This window comes from Trematomus bernacchii, unplaced genomic scaffold, assembly GCF_902827165.1.
Source record: "Trematomus bernacchii unplaced genomic scaffold, fTreBer1.1, whole genome shotgun sequence".
NCBI classification, from domain to species: domain Eukaryota; kingdom Metazoa; phylum Chordata; class Actinopteri; order Perciformes; family Nototheniidae; genus Trematomus; species Trematomus bernacchii.
This window is the reverse complement of record NW_022987528.1, coordinates 287277-308899: the sequence shown is the minus strand read 5'-3', so window position 1 is coordinate 308899 and position 21623 is coordinate 287277. Positions and strand designations below refer to the sequence as shown.

The 21623-nt window shown below is 38.9% G+C and overlaps 2 protein-coding genes across 2 annotated transcripts in view; one reads left to right on the top strand and one right to left on the bottom strand.

Annotated features, from left to right (window-relative positions):
• Nucleotides 1–55: 55 nt before the first annotated feature.
• LOC117475099 (zinc metalloproteinase nas-14-like) lies at nucleotides 56–3432 on the bottom strand. The gene is made up of 12 exons (XM_034121206.1): nucleotides 3322–3432; nucleotides 3192–3245; nucleotides 3073–3108; nucleotides 2936–2986; nucleotides 2811–2864; nucleotides 2684–2730; nucleotides 1780–1849; nucleotides 1581–1695; nucleotides 907–1079; nucleotides 542–623; nucleotides 263–384; nucleotides 56–137 (listed from the first exon to the last, which is right to left on the bottom strand). Exons 1-12 carry the CDS (start codon nucleotides 3353–3355, stop codon nucleotides 88–90), a joined length of 888 nt encoding a protein of 295 aa, XP_033977097.1. The 5' UTR covers nucleotides 3356–3432; the 3' UTR covers nucleotides 56–87.
• A 2125-nt stretch (nucleotides 3433–5557) lies between these two features.
• igf2r (insulin-like growth factor 2 receptor) overlaps nucleotides 5558–21623 on the top strand; it is a 75150-nt gene continuing 59084 nt past the window's right edge. Inside the window, exons 1-3 of the mRNA XM_034121145.1 lie at nucleotides 5558–5685; nucleotides 8126–8280; nucleotides 19601–19719. Coding sequence (XP_033977036.1) covers nucleotides 5558–5685; nucleotides 8126–8280; nucleotides 19601–19719 — 402 coding nt within the window. The remainder of the gene's footprint in view (nucleotides 5686–8125; nucleotides 8281–19600; nucleotides 19720–21623) is intronic.

Below are 21623 nucleotides of genomic sequence, written 5' to 3'. Positions count from 1 at the left end.
ACAATATGCATTAGGGCTTGCAGGTATACGTTTTCAATAAAAACAGCAAACGTGGTAGGATTTTCAAAAACTTTATTAATCTCATGGTTAATGCCAGTTAACACCAGCGTGGCGCAGTGCGTCCCTCTTCCGCTCGTCTGAAAGAAGAAACATGTCTGAGTAAAGTTTGAATACTTTGCATGAACTGAAAACTGTACTTCAGTTTTGATTATGCATGCATCTGTAATATATGTTGACAGTAGTGCAGTTGGTTAGTCGGTACCACAGTGGTAGAGTGTGTTCAGCCTCAGTACGTCCAGCTCACTGAGATGTGACCTTTGACCTATCTGCACCCCGCTACGCTTCGACAACAACGTCGGCCTGCCATCTCGACTGAAGTAATTCCTGAAACAAAAGGTAATTTACTAAATAGTTGTGTAGGATTATCACATACAGTTCTTCCCAAGTTAGAATTCATTCATCCTGTATTGGTATTATTATTAGTTTTTCTTTTTAAATGTTATGCAGGGGAAGAAATACACAAGGATGGGTTCAGACTTACTCTCCGTAGTGCATGATGGAGTTGAGGTCATACGGCAGATTCTGAGTGTCTCCACGTTTCACCACGAAGTTGTTTCGTTTTCCTTTTTAAAAAAAAAAAAAACCCAGGAATTATTCATTACACCTTGATTTTTGCAGAACATGGAGTTGGTTTGTTCTAATCATCCTAAGCTACAGCACCATTTTATGTTTTATTTCTGTGCCTTTAAGGATTTGTATCATCTAAAATAAAACATTAAAACCTTACAATGTACTTCTACATCAAATTGCCCCAAAAATACATATGGAGTTTCAAATATGCAAAATGGAAAAACTATTCATTGTGTTTTCTTAATACAGGATAATGTCTCCCAGCAAGGTGTTTACCTGGCATGATGTTCCTCCACTTCACATAGATGTAGTGGTCGCGGTCCCAGCGGTTGTGTTCGTGGTGCAGACCCAGAACATGGATGATCTCATGGCAAACATTACCCACAGAGCACGAGGAGGCGTAGTACACCGACTGGGCTCCTCCTATACATCCAACGTAGGACGCACAGCTGCAGAGACAAGAAAAGGCATTTACTCTCCTACTTCTGGTAATATAAAGCCATGCAGAAAGAAACTTTTTATTTTTATAAATGTATCCACCAATTTGCACACGTGTTGCTGCAATATAGAGAGGTGAAGTCCCTCCCTTTCCGGGGGAGCTCCATGGGACCTTATTTCGGAAAAAGTATGTATTGAAGTCAATGGCGAGAGAAAGATTATCTTTCGATCCCGTTTGAATTGTGCCACGAATTACACATATGATGTTTGTCAATTTAAAAGATAATTTTGCCAATAATTTTATACCAGAGCAACACTTGTATTTTAACATCCAATTCATTTGCTGCCTTATGTGAAAAGAAAAAAAAATATTTAAGGTTTTGACAAGTGTTATATTACTAGATAGTTTTGAGTGTAGACACAAATCAAAATATAACTTAGAATAGATGTGAAATACCTCTAGACAAGAGAGAACTAATAATAGTTTTGGGTTGAATAGTAACATCTCTCACCCTTTGCCACTGCGGAACTTGATGTAGTTCAGCTCTGTGGTGTGAGGCGTGAAGCGAATGCAGGTGACGTCTGAGATCATCTTGAAGGCAGCCTTGATTTCAAACGCTCGATCAGCTGTTGGAATGAAAACATAACGGTTGCTAATCACTTGTTGCTAATGATCAAACATTAGAGCGGGTTAATAAAGCATCCACCCACTGAGTTCCTGACTGATGGTGTACGGCACGGTGGCGTCCAACCATAGGTTCTGCACGGCATTCCTGTCCTCCTGAAAATATAAACAGACACAACGGTTCGGTTTTATCACCACACTTTCAACACTTCCATGGATTTATAAATCTGGTTGTTCATCGTCTTAAATTTACCAGTTTTGAGCCCAATTTCCATCAACAATTGCAGAATTTTGCAGACTTAATTTTACAACTTAAAGGTGGGGTATGTCATTTAATTTGTAGAAACCAGCTCGAGTGCGCTAGAATTTGAAAGTACGCAGCTGAAAAAAAACTGCCCCTTCCTTCAGACTTCCTTACAGAGCCCCTCCAACACACACGAACGCGCACATGACCAATGAGGGCACGAGATAAGTTTGTGCACAGATGGAAGGCTGACAGGCAGGTAGGCCATCCAGTTATTTTAGCCGGGCCGGCTCAGATGATTGGTCGTGCTTTTTACAGCTCCACGGCTTCCACAGATGACATTTTTCATGTATTTATTTTCAAAGCATTTAATGTATTCATTGCTATCGGGATGTTAAGAGCATTCCATGGAATATAACAAAAAGTGTTTCTAAAGTGAATTACCTACCCCACCTTTAACGTCTTCCTGAATTAAAAAAAAGCATTATTATTATTATTTGTAATAATTCTAAGAAGTAGTCGGGGGAGGGGAGTAGTGGTGGCAAAGGTAGAATTGGTGTTAGTTTAAATATTTGTAGTTTAATGCATTTGTTTAGTTTGATTAATTTCCCCTCCAATGCTTTTCCTTAGTGTGCCGGCTCGCCCCTTGGTTCTGAGGAGTCTTTGTTCTGCAATAATAAAAACAGTTCACCAGGAATGTCATTGCATCCTAAAGAAATGTGGGAAATAAAAGTTGTCCTTCTTACCGGGATCAAAATGTCTCCCTCTCGGACAATCACGTCATCTTCAAGCTCTACGACGTGATAAAAACGAGTCACTTTCATTGCATCTATGAAATACTATATTTGTTTTATACATGTATTCAAAGTTTACCTTCTAGAGTTTCTGAACTGGATCGCTGTGGCTCGAGCATTGAAACCAACACACCTAAAGAAATCTGAGGGTTAAATCAAATCATTTTAAAACACGACATTAAATTAAATATCTGATAAACGTACCTGTTGCATGATGAGTCACATTCTGGGTGCCATTTAAGGGAATGACACTACCTGTAAATTAAATATTGAGTGAAATATAGTTTAAAACAAATAGAGATAAAAACAGAATGTTCAGCTTGTATAAAATTACAGTTTACCTTGTTTTTGCACATCTGACATCGTAGTAACATTGTCTACAAAAACAAGGAATTCCTCGTTAATAATTTGTTTGATCAAATGCTTTTAAAAAACAACAATCAATCTATTGAACACCAACCTGTTGCATGACTGGTATCCTCCTGTGTTGCATTTATAGGGACACCACCAACGACTGCATGAAAAGAAAGAGTGAATAATCATTATTATTATTAGGCACAATTTGTACTTTTTAATGCTTCAGTTCTTACCTGAAAGCATGCAGATGAAGACCAGAAACCACATAGTGCAACACAGTTTCAACAAACTAGCTCCCTGACTGTCTCCTCAGCGGCTGTGATCACTTCACTGATTATCGGCTCTATATATAAGCATTCAGCCTGACCTGTAGGGGGCGCTGCAGTGGTTTTAAAGGGGCTAACACAGTATGATATCTATTCATAATGCATTGGTGTTATTTTTAGGCTTTTTCTTGACATATATTGCGCAATGGGGACTAATTATTAGGGTGTAGGTTAACAATTTGCTCCCTAATATTTTTGACTCATCGCTTTTACATAACATATTTTCTCTTACCTTCTTTGCAAAGAACCTGGTATTTTCTGTTATTCATTACCTAAGGCACATGTGTCAAACTCAAGGCCCGGGGGCCAAATCAGGCCCTTGGTGGATTTAATTTCGGTCCGCAGGATAATTTCTAGTTACTATTAGATCTGGCCCTCCGGTATATTGCACGCACACCTTCACTCAATCCTGAGGATCTCCTCAGCTCAGAGCCTGACCCCAAACATTGATGAACTTGCACCCAAGATGAGATGCCAAGTATCTGGCTTGAACTAGCATCACAGAGCAGCACACTGAGTTTCAATGGATGTTTCCTTCTGCACTTTGTTTCTCACGACAACAGGGCATGTTTGGTTTGTTCTTTGAGGGAAATAGTTTTTTTGAAGCTGTTGTTGGCCTGTGGAGAAATGTAATCATAAGAAATGACTCTGGAAAAGCTGCAGATTGAGCCATAAGAAATGAATGCAACTGATTATTTAATGTTTAATGTTGTTTTTATAGGCAATCATTTAAGCTTTGTTAGTTCCAGGTTTAATATGTGCAATAAGTTCATTTCAATAAGTTTTGCAATAAACATTGAACCAGTCCGGCCCTCGACTAGTACCGGTTTTTTAATTTTGGCCACAGTGTATTTGAGTTTGACACCCCTGATCTAAGTCTAAAGACACTCAAAGAGGACATTTCATAAAAAAACAAACTTTTGAACTATATTTGGCTAACTCAGACTGCTGAAGCATCATATGTGTTTAAATAAAGTTTTGAATACACGTTTGCACAGATCAAGGACTGTTTAAAGCAATGCTAGAGGGAAAACACTGTAAGCATCTTCCAATAGGTAAATTAGAAATTATAATAAACACTTTGTCTGAAATGCTGACTATGCACTCGCACTAATCCCAAGTTTGAAAAGGGGTTTGTTGCATGTTTTTATTGCTTCCATTTCCTGTCACCACTATACTGTCAGCTAAATCATTCAAAAAGAGCTCTTAGGAGCAAAAACGTGTCCAAATGTCTGAATAAAAACGATCTTTTTTAGAAACTGTGAATATAACGGGGGAAATCCCCAAAATGTAACACTGTTTAGACAGCTGGCCCTGAGTAAGCAGTTTCCTTTTAGTAAGTGATGAGTGAGAGGTTTTGTAGTGGTTCAATATGACCACCAGGGGGCGCCACATGACACCTGAAGGCGCGCACTTGCACTCATGTATTTAAGCATTTCTGCTCCACGTTGTCACTTTCAGGAACAGCTGCAGCTTTATTAAGACTCTTAACAAACTCTACTAAATTAATTATAATGTTATTTATCGGGTTAATATTATGGTTACATATCTAGAATAAAAAGACGTTTGCTCTTTGGGGCAAAGGCTATGTGTCATAAAGAGTGGTGCGTTCATGTACCATCGAACAAAGAGCAATATGTGTGAAACTGGATGATCTGCATTATTATTATTATATTTGTTGGGACGTTTCTTCTTACCACAAGAAGTTCAATGAAAATCGTTCAGGAATGCTGCGTTCAGGAACCATGTAGAAACAAGACGTTCATGTTCTAAGATAAATGTTAAATAAGTCATCTTTGGGTGTTTAACAACTTTATGAATAGACATACAAAGACAAAATAAAATACAGCCAAACAAGATATAAAATCAAACATATATTTTGTAGATCACATCCAAAAATTATAATTTCACCAATTTATTAATTAACATAAAAAAATCGATAGCAAATATAACATTAAAAAAAAATTCCTATTTTCCCACAGATCATGAAGGCAGCATCGGTCAGCATCATGGGAGTCATGTGACGTCCTATCATGTGGTGCATTCACTTCCTCACCAATTTGCTCCAGAGCAGAAAGACCACTCTGCCGTATCATGTCGTCGTCTTAGTTAGTCTGCACTGACAGAATCACCCGCAGAAAACATGTTATTTCTGGGTAAATCTGACCGATGCTCGCCTCTGAAGCTGGTCCTTTGGTCGGTATCGGTTCTGTTGTGTTTGTCGGTCCGGTCCGGAGCCGAGGAGAACCCGTGGTACCAGGACCTCTGCAGGTAATACTAGCTAACAAAACACAACATGTACACAAATGTTTAAGCTAAATATTAGCAGGATTAAATGTGGATATTTGCTTTTTATTAAGCCGGTTTCCCCCAGGACCTTTGCAGGTAATAACAGCTCACAAACACACCTCCCATTGCAGAAAGGAACACATTACTGCGTTTTATACCCTTATGTACACACATGTTTTAGCTAAATATATGCCTTTTATTCATCCCATATAGGGGACATTTACATTATTACAGCAAGTAAAGAGCCAACGATTCATATTAATGAAATCATCAAGCATGCTTTGAAATATTAAAGATAAATGTAGAAATTACACAATTTACACATCCAGTACAGTTGTGAGATAGCAGCCAGGTGTTAGTATGAAAGGTGGAAGTATGTATTGTACAGTTATTTACAGATGTATTACAGAAGTGTAATTGTCTAGCTAAGGGACAGCAGCCAGTAATAACAATAGGAATAATTACATGTGGTTATTTGCTTATTGACCCGGTTTCATTGGATCCACTGATGTCATATGAATGTATACTGTCATATAAACAGTCAGCTCTTTGTTTCAGTTACAATATATGTATCAAATGTTAATTTCATACTATTAGCTTTCATTTGTGCAAGCTAGCTAACATGTAGATTAAAAATAAGAATTGTCTTGTTGTGTTGAATGTGCTACTTGATACGTTTAAACCAGTTAACTTGACAACAATATACAAATACAATTAGCTTCTATCCTAATTTAAACTGTCTCTAGTCAAAGCAGTGAACTTAACAATATGTTGTTTTTGTAACAAGCTAACGTGTAGCTAGCTGCTAACGTTACATGAAATCTGTCATGTCAACAAGCTAACGCTAATTGTTAGCAGGGTAAACTGACATGACTCGCTTATATGACTTGCCTTTCCATAAATCAGCTATAAAACACTGCAGTTATATCATAGCTAAAGTAAATAGCATTCACTGTTGTCTACATGCAGTGCTGTACTTTAATGGAGCTGCTGTTCAAATATTGACACAGAAATAATGAAAAGATAACCAGAAAGTTAATCTGTCAGTTCAGGCTGCAGCTGTTAGTTAGTTCCTTGTTTTGGTAGCATTTACAGAAATGGGTCACACTAATATTTGACAAGAAATACATGTTTGTATGTACATTTTCTTGACTAGCTAGTTGTGGTTGAGTGTTGAGACATTTTTGAAGGTGCTTAAACTAATTGTTTTTTTTGTCATTTTTTTTATATGCAGGACTTTGTAACTTAAACCCTTGGTTCAGTGTTCATGCAAATAAGAAACAACACATGGGTGACAAGAAAAAAAATTAACAACTAACAGAAACTAACATCTTTATTTGTGTGATATATTTACTTTTCTTTTTAAAAGCATAATCTAGTCTAAATTACTGTTTTCTGTAAACACACTGCATCTGGTAATTGTGCTTAGATGTGTTACAAAGTCTTGCTGCTTATTCCCTGTATACTAATATTTTAAATGAGATACCTTTTGAGGATCGGTTGGACTAAACAAGCAATTTTGAGACATCACGTTGACGAGCATCTATTTGAATTGGTGGTGAAAATGGTCTTAGTTGTAGCGGCTGCTTAATTGTAAAAATCATATGTGCTGCTCTCGCCATTGCACTGAGCTCTTTGAAAAAGGAAATGTATTTAATGCTGCAGGTCTGACAACTGATACATGTTTAAAACCCTCCTGTTGTCTTCGGGTCAAATCTGACCGATTTACAAATTTCATCAATCATAACTTTATTGTTTTGCATTCGATTGCATTAAGGCTTTATGATATCCTTCACAGTAGACCTTTGAACATTTACAATGGCTGATCACCACTTTCATTGCATTTTGGATGATTTAGTCAACTTTGTAACACTCATGGTGTTCCCGGTCAAAAATGACCACCATAAAGAAAAGGAATTAGTAACCATCCGGATCAGATCACACACACACACACACACACACACACACACACACACACACACACACACACACACACACACACACACACACACACACACACACACACACACACACACACACACACACACACACACACACACACACACACACACACACACACACACACACAACAATTTGACACACATCCCGCTCTTATGTGCCCATCCCCCCACATGGATCACACCTGGCACACGCAATACATGTTCAGTGTCTATTCTTTGTATATGTACTGCAGTTGTTCATGTAGACCAGTAGTCTGATACAATATGTACAGTTTGAAAGGGTGTTAAATGAAATGTGGTGATGATTAATGGTTTTTGTGTTAATGTAATAGCAGTTGAAACAGCCACCGGTCAAATTTGACCGCGAACACCGAAGTAAGGGGGGAAAACGAAGATAATAGAAAGGTTACTAATTCTTCTCCATCTTCTTTACTTCATGTGTTTCTTTTCTTGTGTTGCAGTTATAAATGGGAGGCCATAGACCAGGTCAATAAACTCAGCTACACGCTAAGGCTTTGTGAGTCCTCACCGTCGACCAGTTGTGGCTCCGGCACCGCCGTCTGCGCCCGGGACCTCAACACCAAAGCAAACCCAACCAAAGCAGCCCAGTCCGTGGGTGAGTACAGCACACTGGTTTACACTGGTTTACACTGGTTTACACAGCAAAGGTGTCACAGTTTCACCCGACATCTCTTTGCAGCCAGGTGTTTACATCATGGCTGTGTGTTTAAAGGTCCCATGTCATGGCCATTTCTACTGATCATATTTCCATTGCTGAGGTCTACTAGAATAGATTTAAATTGTGCAATTTTCCAAACTCACATTGGTTCCTCATACAGCATCTCTGTAAAGTATGTGTATTCACTCTCTGTCCTAAACGGCTTGTTGGAGCTCCTGCCCCCCCCCTCCCTGTGAGCCCAGTGTGCTCTGATTGGTCGGGAAGTTGCGAGGCTTGTTGCTGCGAGCTGCTGCGAGGAGCGGACAGGCTTCCGGGTCGGCGATACAGCGAGAACAAGCGAAACTCATCCTGAGCACACACAAACACTCACAGCCGAAGTAAAAACAATAAGTGTGGCTTGATATTGAGTAAGAAAAAGGTTTATAACGCTGTGAGAATGGGTCTGCGGAGAGCATTTCTCTGCGATCCCAACTTAGCAGCCCGAAAAACGTTTACCCATTTAAAGAGTCGTGGTAGATACCTTGTTTGTTTTAAACATCATAAATACACAAACAACAATGAATACTTACAGGTTGTGTACCCGAATCTCCCGCTGGTCCAAACAAAGTAGGAACAGCATCGTTTTTCAGTGCCCTACGCTGTACATATCCGGCATGAAAGGCTTGGGAAGCTTTGTTTCGTGAAATGCTGGCAGAGGGTGTGGCCTCTGGGTGTTCACACGTCACAGAACCCAGGAAGCAAACAATGGAAAATGAGAAATCTCCAACGAGGCGTTCTGGGGCAGCATAGACTGGTCTTCTCTGTGTTAGAGTTTTACTCACTACAGGGTGTACTTTGAGGGTTTGTGACTCTGCAGACCGTCTACATGCAGAACAACCTTTATAACACAAGGGGACGGGTAATAACCAGAAAACATGACATGGGACCTTTAAGAGCTGTTATTTGGGTATTCCTGACTAAGAATATTCACTTGTCTTTTTTTACTATGGTTCTGTACTTTTTGCCAATACGAGTCATGATACTTCTTGTTGTCTTCCTCTTAAGGAAAACCACAGAAGTTAAGATTTCCACAACATCATTGAACATAATTTCAGTTGCCTTTTAAGAGCTCCACAGAGCCACAAACTGTGTAAAGTTGCACATTTCAGCTTAAAATGTAATTTTGCAAGCGGCACCATTGTCCCTACCAGTTGAAAAACTTTGTGTAACAGAAGGAAATAGAATAATAAGCCAGTGCCTCTTTGTATTCCAGTGATTCAATATGTTGAAGTACTCCTTTGTATTCAGTTTAACCACACTGCTCTGTTAAAAGCCTTACTAGTTGTTTTGAATAGCAAGGTGAGCTGACATTACCTTAGTGCTCTTTGACTCTGATGCGTCCCATGTGTCTTATGACGGCCACACAGCAGAACATGTCACACTCTTTAGTGACACTGCAATGAGAAAATCTACATCCTGGAGCACATGTGTCAAACTCAAGGCCCTTGGTGGATTTCATTTCGGCCCGCAGGATAATTTTTAATTACTATTAGATCTGGCCCGCCGGTATATTGCACCTTCACTCAATCCTGAGGGTCTCCTCAGCTCAGAGCCTGACCCCAAACATTGATGAACTTGCACCCAAGATGAGATACCAAGTATCTGGCTTGAACTAGCATCACAGAGCAGCACACTGAGTTTACATGGATGTTTCCTTCTGCACTTTTTCTCTCACGACAACAGGGCATGTTTGGTTTTCTCTTTGAGGGAAATAGTTTTGTTGAAGCTGTTGTTGGCCTGTGGAAAAATGTAATCATAAGAAATGACTCGGGAAAAGCTGCAGACAGAGCCATAAGAAATGAATGCAACTGATTATTTAATGTTTAATGTTGTTTTTATAAGCAATAATTTAAGCTTAGTTAGTTCCAGGTTTAATATGTGCAATAAGTTCATTTCAATAAGTTCTGTAATAAACATTGAACCAGTCCGGCCCTCGACTAGTACCCATTTTTTAATTTTGGCCCACTGTGTATTTGAGTATAACACCCCTGTCTTAGAGGCTGTTTGTATAGCACTGCTGCTTTGTGTTTTTGCCAAACACACAGCTTGTGGTCTGTTCTGTGTAAGGCATCTGATTAACTTTGAATCATCTGCATTAGTGCTGGTAGCAGGTCTTTGATCGTGGATCATTTGATCAACTTTGAGGTCCTGTTGTTTGACCACTTGGATCATTTTCCCTGATTGCTTGGAAGTTTGCCTTCTTGCTAAGAATTGATGAGTTGTCTTCAAATCAGAGCCAATGAAAACATTAATAAACAAAAAAATGATATTATTGTGCATGTTACTGCATGTGTACAGAAAAATAAGAAGCGTATGTGTGGGATTTATTTGGTGAGATATGTTTTTAAGGCTAGTTTGTTTCATAACAACTTGAATAACTCTGATACATTTGATGTTTTACGGCACCTGCACTCCTACTGTCACTTTGAATGATGAGTGTAGCGCTGCAGCGACTATTAACAACGATTTCCTGTTCATAAACTAGTAAAAATGCCAATTATATTTTCCCACAGGCAGGGAATTTTCATCAGATGTCGTGTTTTATTTGACCAGCCCAAAATGATTACATTAACTGTAATCTATAACAAACAAAGGCATCACAACCTTACAATTGAGACCCTGGACCCTTCAAATATATGTCTTTGTTGCTTAAGAGGATGATCTAATTACCAAATAGTTGTGTGTGGATGTATTTATACCAGTGCACATAAGTGTTAGTGTAACAGTAGTACAGTTATTGTAGCTATATTAACAGTATGTCTGAGAGGTTTAATATGTTCTTAATGACAGACTGGGTGTTTCTCAATCGCGAGTAAAGCTGCTTCAGAGCCACTATTTCAAGCATACTACGTCATCGAGTGCCGCCGAAGTACTGTTCCAATCTCCAGCATACTTGGAAATCTACCGAGCCCGGCGTACTCCGTTTGGAGAAATATCGAGTGTGCACATGAGTAGACTCCGCGGTCTTAAAATCCCCACAATGCTTTGCGCACGGACCAATTTCCCCAAATCTGTGGCGGAAGATGTAAGGCGGGGCCTCTTATATGACGCACACCTGCACACTTGCTAGCGTGTTCCACACTTCGTTTTCCGAATGCCAGGAAGTATTCTTGACTCGCTTCTGAAGCAAGATGCTCGGCAGACATGTGCTACCAAGCAAGCGTACTCGCGATTGAGAAACACCCACTGAATCCAAAATGTTCAGATCTGATTCCTGATTCGCTGACAGGACCACAGAGGGGGTTTCTAGTAGTGCTTCAGAGCAGATCTCTGTGCTGATGAGGCCAAATCTGCTGCTGTTTGTCAGCAAGATCAACCTTTCTGTCCCTCGCTGCAAAATAAAAGGCAGGCAGGAGCTACACCTAACCATGCTGAGTTATATATGAAAAAACATCAAATATCTGGATATTTCTTTACCCGAAAACCTCTGTCTATATTGCAGCTTTTACCAATGATGCTTTCTCAAAGTATTTCCGCAATGAGAAATGTGATATAATCATCAGTAAGTTAGATTTAATGACTAAGCAGTAGGGCTGTGCGATTATGGCAAAAATCATAATCACGATTATTTGGGTCAATAATTGATATCACGATTATTAAATACGATTATTCATCGACTTTGAAAAAATCAATTTATTGAACTTTAAAACAAATACAAACAATAATTTGAACAGTATCTTTTTAACTGTTGATTACCCTGAACGTATAATTCAACTGAAAAACCAATACAAAAATAAATGATACATTTAAATAAATAATATCAAAATAATAAATACCAATAAACAAGATCAACAAATATTTTGGAGCGCACTTCCACAAGCTACTAAACATATATAAATACAAATAAATGAGACCAAAATCAAATATGTTGCAGTGCACGGTCACAACCTAGCAAAGCAGAATAATTGTTTTTTTCGATTATGTTGTTTTCGTAATTGTGGCAGGCCAAAATCGTAATTGCGATTAAAATACGATTAATTGCACAGCCCTACTAAGCAGGTAAAGGTATATGACAGTACAGGTAAAAGAAAGTGTGGTGAATTCAGAAAAATACATCACTATTATTTGTAGCCTTAAAAAACATGTAAAAACTGTACTTATGATATAAAAAAAAAGGACGTTTACATGATATTCCCAGCCCTCATTTGTATGCAGATGTCTAATTCAGCCTTCTAGAGCAGGACATATTACCCACAATTCCATATGATCCTATGCTATATTGAAAGATGTGCAGCATGTCATACATTTTAAATTGAAAAATGAATAAAATATGATCAGTTGCAGTTTTTCTAATGTTTATTTTTACATATATTCTGTCATTGTACTTCTTTTCCCTCCATGCATTAGTGGTTAACCTCAACCTGTTGCCTGGTTAGCTTCCTCCCCTCCAGCTGTGACCTTCAGTGGACAGACAGCCCTGATGTTTATTCAATCACGCCGACATAAACTGATTTCACTTCATTCAAGACTGTCATGCCCTCAGTTGAGACGCAGATCTTGCCTCTCACTCCCTGAATTCCCGGATCAATAAGTGTTTCAGTTGTTTTATCAACTAAATTAATCAAATATTTACAGTTTACAGCTTATTAAATATGATAAATCTCTGCTTTTATGTTTTACAATATTTTAAAGGTCACCTATCATGCTATTTTTAGGCAATAGCATAGGTCTCAGATATATAAAAATATATAAAAAACATGTCTATGAAGTGTTTTGCTCAAAATACCAGACAGATCACCCATTCTAGCCATGCCTCATATCCCTCTATTTCACTTCCTGTTTCAAAAGTGCTGATTTGGGGAATAAAGCTTAAAATAAACAAGGAAGGGGCTGAGTTCATGCGGGACCCGGCAGCTACTGTCTAAACTAAATACTGCCGTGATGAAACGCCATATCATGGATTATCAAGGATTATTTCTGAAACAGTATGGAGCTCAAAGGCTTTCTCTCTTGCCGGTTATACCACAAGGTGAGTTCCTTTTTATTTCCTGCTTCTTCACACACATGCTCTCCAGTACAGGTTAGCTCTGAGTGTTAGCGATGCTAATGTAAACACCGACCATATTACGTCCAAAACAGTCGGGCATTGTTTCTGATAGCAACGTTTCTGATAGGGCCGTGGGTCCACATTTCAGATATTACGTCATATCGGACGCAAATCTGGATCAGCTCCGTTGTAGCCCCGTTTTTAGAGATTTGGGTACGGAGGAAAAGAGAGAGGGTTTTATTTTCTGACGCTGCGTGAGTTCCCCGACACACCGGGGACACATGTTTATGTATAAAAGACATCAAAAAGTGCATTTTGCATGATAGGTCCCCTTTAAAATGATTTGAGTGAAATCTGTGTCTGAATCTCAAAGACAGAGGGGGCTCCTGATATATTATTTACAGTAAACCTCAGGCTTTGTGTTAGTGTCTTCACTTCAGGTGTAACTGATTGGTTCTCATGTTGTCTTTATCTCTTTCTTGTTAACAAACGTCTCTCCATTGATCATCCTTCCTTTCAAAAAGAAACTCACGAACGTCTGAAAGCCCTCTTGTTTGTTTATCATTTCCACATCAATCAGATTAGTTCAGCTTTAGTTCTGCTCCACAGTCCCCCCCCCCCCCCCTCCCCCCCTCCCCCCCTGAGTCACACTGAGCCCCCTGGGGTCTTTTTTAAAAAACAAACACTAATTACAGGTTTGCTTAGCCCAGGGGAGAAATGTGCTGCTGCCATTATCGTTCATTAACAGACCCAGTTGTGATGCACTCTGAGATGTTGTTATAAGAAAAGACCCTCTGAAGAAACACTTAACGTAAAGACAGAAATGTAAAACGTCTTGGAGCTCTTTGGATGCCTTCTCAATAGGGTTTGACTGAATGTAGTCAACATGTGGTTTTAAATCTGGCCACAATCAGAACAACATGCATCAAATTGGGTTCAGCAACGTTTTCTTTAATATCTTAAACTTTCCCAGAGGTCACAACCAGTGCCACTGTTGCAGAAACGGTGTCATCATATCATAAACCACATGTGTCAAACTCAAGGCCCGGGGGCCAAATCAGGCCCTTGGTGGATTTAATTTCGGCCCGCAGGATAATTTCTAATTACCTATAGATCTGGCCCTCCGGTATATTGCACGCACACCTTCACTCCATCCTGAGGGTCTCCTCAGCTCAGAGCCTGACCCCAAACATTGATGAACTTGCACCCAAGATGAGATGCCAAGTATCTGGCTTGAACTAGCATCACAGAGCAGCACACTGACTTTACATGGATGTTTCCTTCTGCACTTTTTCTCTCACGACAACAGGGCATGTTTGGTTTGTTCTTTGAGGGAAATAATTTTTTTGAAGCTGTTGTTGGCCTGTGGGAAAATGTAATCATAAGAAATGCATCTGCAGATAGAGCCATAAGAAATGAATGCAACTGATTATTTAATGTTTAATGTTGTTTTTATAGGCAATCATTTAAGCTTTGTTAGTTCCAGGTTTAATATGTGCAATAAGTTCATTTCATTAAGTTCTGCAATAAACATTGAACCAGTCCGGCCCTCCACTAGTACCCATTTTTTTATTTTGGCCCACCGTGTATTTGAGTTTGACCCCCCTGCCATAGATCATAATAAAGAATCATACAAATCTAAACCAAAATACTTTATTTATCTCTTTAGAAATTAGAACATTAAAACACAAAAAACAATGAAAATATTTCTAAAAACATCAGAAATATGCAATAAAATAAATATGATTGTTAATATATGCAAATAAAGATAACAAAATAATTATATTTTAATAAACATAGGAAGTTAAAGTAAAATATCCAATTCAAAATAAAATATGATGAAATGTAAATATTATTGCATTTGTATTAATATGATGTTAATGCTGTAAATTCATCAGACCTAGGCTCAATGCCAAATGCCACATTAGCTCCGTAATATAAAACAACTACCTACATATAATCTATATTTAGACACAGGAGTACTGTTATTTATTTGGGGCTATTTCTCAACTACAGCTACATCACTGTCTTTCATTTTGCCCTTGATTTTTTTAAAGACCGCGAGCTGTCAGACAGTTACTTCAGAGTCACTTGACAACAACTTGCCTTCAGTCTGAGGTCGTGACCCCCCGCCCCCCCTCAGTCACAGAGTGGTGTTTGGTCGCTCTCGGCTTGTCACCTGACTCTCAGACTGACAAAGAGCTGAAGACAGCCGACTCATGTTGTTGTGCTACATTTCTCAGCCTATTCTTTTCACAGAAATCCACATTCGTTCCACGTCGGGGACATTTACAGTGTTATAGTAGAACTAACATATGAAATATGTAATAAAGTGGTACTTTTAACTTCAGTAGAGGACCTGAATACTTCCTCCACCTCTGCCTACATGTGTATGGAAAGTGAAAGAAAGGCAAACAAGCGGCAGGGTTGTCGGACGAGTTGCAGTTTAATCTTGCAGCTGACTTATCACATGACTCGGGAACATCGAGCAGAAACGTTCTCAAACAGAAATAGACACCATTGTCACGCCCTGCTCTCTCTCGCTCGCTCTCTCTCTCTCTCTCACTCTCTCTCTCACTCTCAATATAAATTAAAATCAACTTTATTGGCATGACCATATAGAAACACAGTATTGCTTAAGGACATTATACAAGAAGGTTCAACAGTAAAACAGAACATATTAAAGAGGCCCTATTATGCTTGAAACGCCTCCATTGGACTCCTTTGTTTATTTCTGGATCGTAGTGACATCACTATGTAATACTCGCGCTTCTATTGGCTAGCGCTCCAACACATTGTACATCATGATAGGCTAAGGAGTTGACCAATCAGAGCAGACTGGGCTCTGGCTTATGGTTTCTTAACATTATCTTTCAGCCATCACCTTTTTATTTGCTTTTTAGATGAATCGTTTCTTATCAGAATGGAGTCCATCTCAAAGTCCAAGGTGACGTCTTCAAATTGGTTGAGCAACAGTTAAAGAGTGAAAATCAATTAACCATCACAAGACAAAAAAGCACAATTTAAAATCTATAAAAACAGCAAATGTATTTTTTTGTTTAATTAGGAAACGTTTGCTTTTTTCATTTTCATTGACTTATTGTTTACTTATTGATTATTTAGTTGTTCTGGCTTTTATAGTAACACAATAATATAACATTACTAATACTATAACATAAATTAATGTATGTGATACTTCTATATTACTTCTGTCATTTTACTGAATGCAGGATCGCATTAAGTTTACAAATCTAAAGCACGAATGATTAATTGATCATCAAAAGAGTTGCAGAATGTTCTGTTGATCAAAGTTATCAGCTTGATCTAATTTAATGACATTAAAAACACGCATTCTGCCTAATTATCCGTAGGATCTCAAACAGTCGTAAAGGTTGACTGGCCTTACCTATTTTTTGATATTGGTCAACAAACTTCAACATATGGTAGATAGAAAAACTCCTCTTCCTTATTACAGACGTTATATAATGACGACTGTTCAATGTCAAACGGGTTAGTTATTTTGGGGACAGTGAACTTGCAGAAAAGTTCAATTGAAAATGAGATATATCAATAGTTTTACGTTAGTGTTTGTAAAATATAAACAGGGTTCTTACGGTCATTAAAAACCTGGAAAAGTCATGGAAATTCAAAATGCTAATTCCAGGCCCTGGAAAAGTTATGGAAAACAATATTTTTCCCAAAGTTTTGGAAAAGTCATGGAAATGTAAAGTTGCATCAAATATAATTTATATTTGATCTAATCCCCAAAATAGTAATACTATAATGATAATAAATACTGTATCGTATAGTAATGAAACGTGAAATGGCATTTAACTGACGAGGTATTTTGCTGGTGAGAGATTTGAGTTGCTTTAGCGTGTAGAAGCTAGTAAGCCTATTTGTTTTAGATAGGCACTACATGTTTCATATGCAGACCTTATTTTCCTGTTCCATGTGAAAATAAACCATTTTCAGTGGTACCGCTGAGAGAGTAATTTGTTTTGGTCATGGAAAATTAGGTAAAGGTCCTGGAGAAGTCATTGAACATCATTGGTGAAAAAGTGTATGAACCCTGTATAAAGTATCACAGGAGCAGTTGCATGAGGCACTCACTGCTTCCTACTGTAGTTGTGTTCTTAGTAGGTCACTGTGTTGTTCAGTTACATTCCTTAATGATCCTTTTGTGGTAAAAGTATGTCGTGCTATCAGAGGGAGCAGAGGGCACACACACATAAAAACACTCTTTAAAAGCTTGTGCAAGTTTCTCCTAAACTGACTCGTCAATAGAACAATATTTACGAAAGAAACACGTTTTTGTAACAGTCAAACTGAAAATGCATAACAGGAATGGGAGGACTACAATGCGGTCATTAATTAGACACACACAGACACACAGTTCATCACAAAGGGAATTTGTAGCTTCACTGAATCCAAATGTGTTTCTATTCATGTCTGCTGGGAAGAAGAAACTGATTATTCATTGATTTTTGATTGCCGCTGCAACAGAGACACATGCTTAGCGTGTCACATGCTCTACATGTGGTAACTCATTTACAGACATCAGTTCCTCTCGCTGTGAGTTTATTTCACAAAATGTTTCCCACTGTTGTCTAATTATATTCCTCTGGTGAATAACGAGTGTACTGACAGCAGGGTCGGGATGTTACGCTGCACATGTTTACTTTGTGTTCGGGTCAGAAAGGGTTGGTGGGTTCAGACATTATTCTAACCGTCTGTCGCCTACAGAAACACACACGGATACCCAGAGTCTGTGGGATTCATTTTTACCTTTTTTAAAGCTAACATTTTATTATATAAGCGTTATAATAATCTATTCACGGAAATAACTGTAGCCGGGTATCATGACGTCTATATCCCTTCAAATCTGACATTTGAAAATTAGGTACTGAACGTTTTCGTGTAGCTTTTTGTAATTTGAGTAGTAATCGTGGTAATCAGATTACAAAGAAATATTATAATGAACCCGGATTACATTTGAAATAAATATGCGTGTAGAATATTCTTAACTTTTCAGGAAAAACGTCTTGTTTTAATTGTTATAATGATTTTTGAATAATGGAGTGTTTATTCCTTTTTGTGTGAATTGAAAATGGAGGAATACAGTGTTTCCGCCAGACCAGGGCTGAGAGGGCGTCCATTCAATTCAAAATTCACGTGTGTCACGTCGTGTCACGTCGTGTCACGTGACTTGAATTTTGAATTGAGCCGTCCCTTATAGATACTATCTCTTTACGTATTAGTGATGAGAATTCCGGATCATTTGGCTCGGCTCACTAAAAAGAGCCGGCTCCTAAACGGCTCTTCATGTTACCACAGTTCACCACGGAGCCTCAGTTTCGCCGCTGCGAGGCTCCGGCGCTCACAGTTCACGCGCGTGCTCCTCTAGCACCCCCCGTCAAGGCTCGCCGGCAGTACACTTTCCGTCACAGGAACACGCTTTGCTGACGGCGAAAAAGAATCCCACCAGACTCCTTTGCCCCTCCAACAGAACGATGTTTTTTTTGGACGCCAAATGACGGCAAGACGCCCCCCTGGCGGAAACGCTGGAGGAATACAAATTATTATTAATTACTAAATTTGCCATGTCATTTTTATTCAGTAACTGATTTCAAATGATTGAACACAACCCTGGTAGCTTTATGTTTATATCATGTTTGTATGGTTATCAATGAGTGCTAAAGGAAAAGTTAAAGGTCCCATGTCATGCTTTTCCGGTTATTACCCGTCCCCTTGTGTGTTATGAAGCTTTTGGTGGTAACGGTGGTGGACTCATCAGAACAGAGTGGGCGAGCTGACCAATCAGAGCACACTGGGCTCACAGGGAGGGGAGGGGGGGGGCAGGAGCTCCAACAAGCCGTTTAGGACAGAGAGTGAATACACATACTATACAGAGATGCTGTGTGAGAAACCAATGTGAGTTTGGAACATTGAACAATGTAAATCTATTCTAGTAGACCTCAACAATGGAAATATGATCAGTAGAAATGGCCATGACATGGGACCTTTTTAAAAGGAGTAAAGCTACGTTTTTGTATTATTCAAATTGTGTCCTTCACCCTTAAGTATTGTAATAACTGTAAAGTAAACTGAATTGCATTTCTGCATATTTCATTTTTTCTTATTGTAACGTGAGTGAGATTTCTACATATCCATCAAAAAACACAATGCTCTGTAATTGACATATTTTATTCTGTGTATTTTCCCGTGCAGGTGAGCTGTCTCTGCAGAGGCTCTCTGGCTCGGTGCTGGATTTCAACAGCACGGAAAAATGTCTGGGAAGCAACAACAACATCCAGACCAGCATCAGCTTCCAGTGTGGGAAAACCATGGTACACACACACACACACACGCACACGCACACGCGCACGCACACACGCACGCACACACACACACACACACACACACACGCGCACACGCACACACGCGGATGATTTGTGTTTCAAGGAGTGGTGTTTAGGCAGGGGGGGCTGAAGCTTAGAGAGAGGAAAGCCATTATGGTTGTGGTCTACATCGATATTATCAATTCCGTTATATGTGACTAGATATCTTCCTAGACTTTGGGTAATTTGTAAGACACTTTTTGATGCCTGCTTTGCAAAGTTAACGCTGCGCTTCTTGGCATCTATTAAGCAGCAATGAAGAGCTATATGGCCAAGGTGTGGCATATTTCAGCAATTTAATTTAATAGCTATCAAATGCAAATATGGACATGTGGAACTGGGACATGGCAAGCTCTGTAGTGTGGGAAATAATGCTGTGGAAACTGAATTGTTTAGTAGGCACCTTTTTTAGTTTATAACAGGAAGGTCAGCACATTTAAAAATTGGACACAGCAATGTTTTGCTCCATTAGGGATCTATATTGCAAAGTAGTCAGGTTTCATCAGCAGAAACTCAGCCTTATGAGGTGTTCTGTAGATGCAGGTTATTGTCACTCCACAAGCTACAAAGGTGAACAATAATAAACTTTACATGAGTATAAAGTGGCATCATTAACATGCACTACACTGTTGTGAAATGTTGAGTACATGTTAATGATCAGCTGTTTTGTATTCAGCATGTTATGATTTGTATATTTGACTAAAATGTAATGAGTTAGAATTGAAATGGATGTTTTCTTCACACAAGTTTAAAAGACATTTGAGCAGCTGTCGGCTCTCAGCTGCAATGACAGGAAGTGAGGGGGAATAATGTCGAACGATGACAGTCACCTGCTCGTTTGAGTCAATAATGTGTGTGTGTGTGTGTGTGTGTGCGGTTTCAGGGGATCGTGGTGGTGGGTTGACATTCACATGTGTCATTTCAGTTCACACCGAGCAGAAGAAAAACACGATCAGCTCTAGATTTTCCTTTTTACAAAGTGTAGAGAGGAGAAATGAAAGTGGCTTTTATTTACAACGTCATCTAATTCTGTGAAGAAGAAGAAGTCATGAGAGCCACATTGTGAAAATCTGTTATAATGATTAGACACAGACATACTTATAGGCATGATTTGGCAGTCTTCTTCCTCACTGCCTTTGTTCCTGGTTTCTTGGTGCATCCTCAGGGTGTCCGCGGGGTCTTAACAAGTATTAAGAGTTGATAAATCAATTTAGTGAAAATTAACGCTATTAAAAAGTATTAAACGGCATTTTCCAAGGTATTACATTTTGTAGCTTGTTTTCAATAAGTATATAAATGGTCCAAAGAGGTTGTATTCTACAGTCTGCCTGAATGTAATCATTGCGTAGGTGTGTAGTGTGATTCTGTGTAGTTTATTTATGGCATCCCGTTGGATGTGACGTCATCTGAACAGGACATCGCACGCTCACTGCTTGATAGCGCGCGAAGGTCCGTTTACGCCGGTTGTTAAACAACATCGTTATGGGGAAATGCAAGTTTGCGTCCAAATGGTTGGAAGATAAGGAGGAAGGACAATCAATACTGTATATAGTCAATGTGAGGTAAAGTGTGTCGCCAAGGTAACCGGTTAAAACTCAAAGTGGCGATGAGGTCTTAAAATGTATGGAAAGGGTCTTAAAAAAGGTCTTAAAAGGTTTTACATTTGACTTCAGGACTCCTGCATATACCCTGACTAAACCCATCTATCGATCAGAGAAGTATGTGAAACCTTTGACAGAAATGTGTAGTACAAACAAAATATGACTGGCATGTAAAACTATCACTGCATAGCGACATGAGGTTCAAAATGATAAATGGTAACTTTTAATTTATAATAGTATATATATATATAT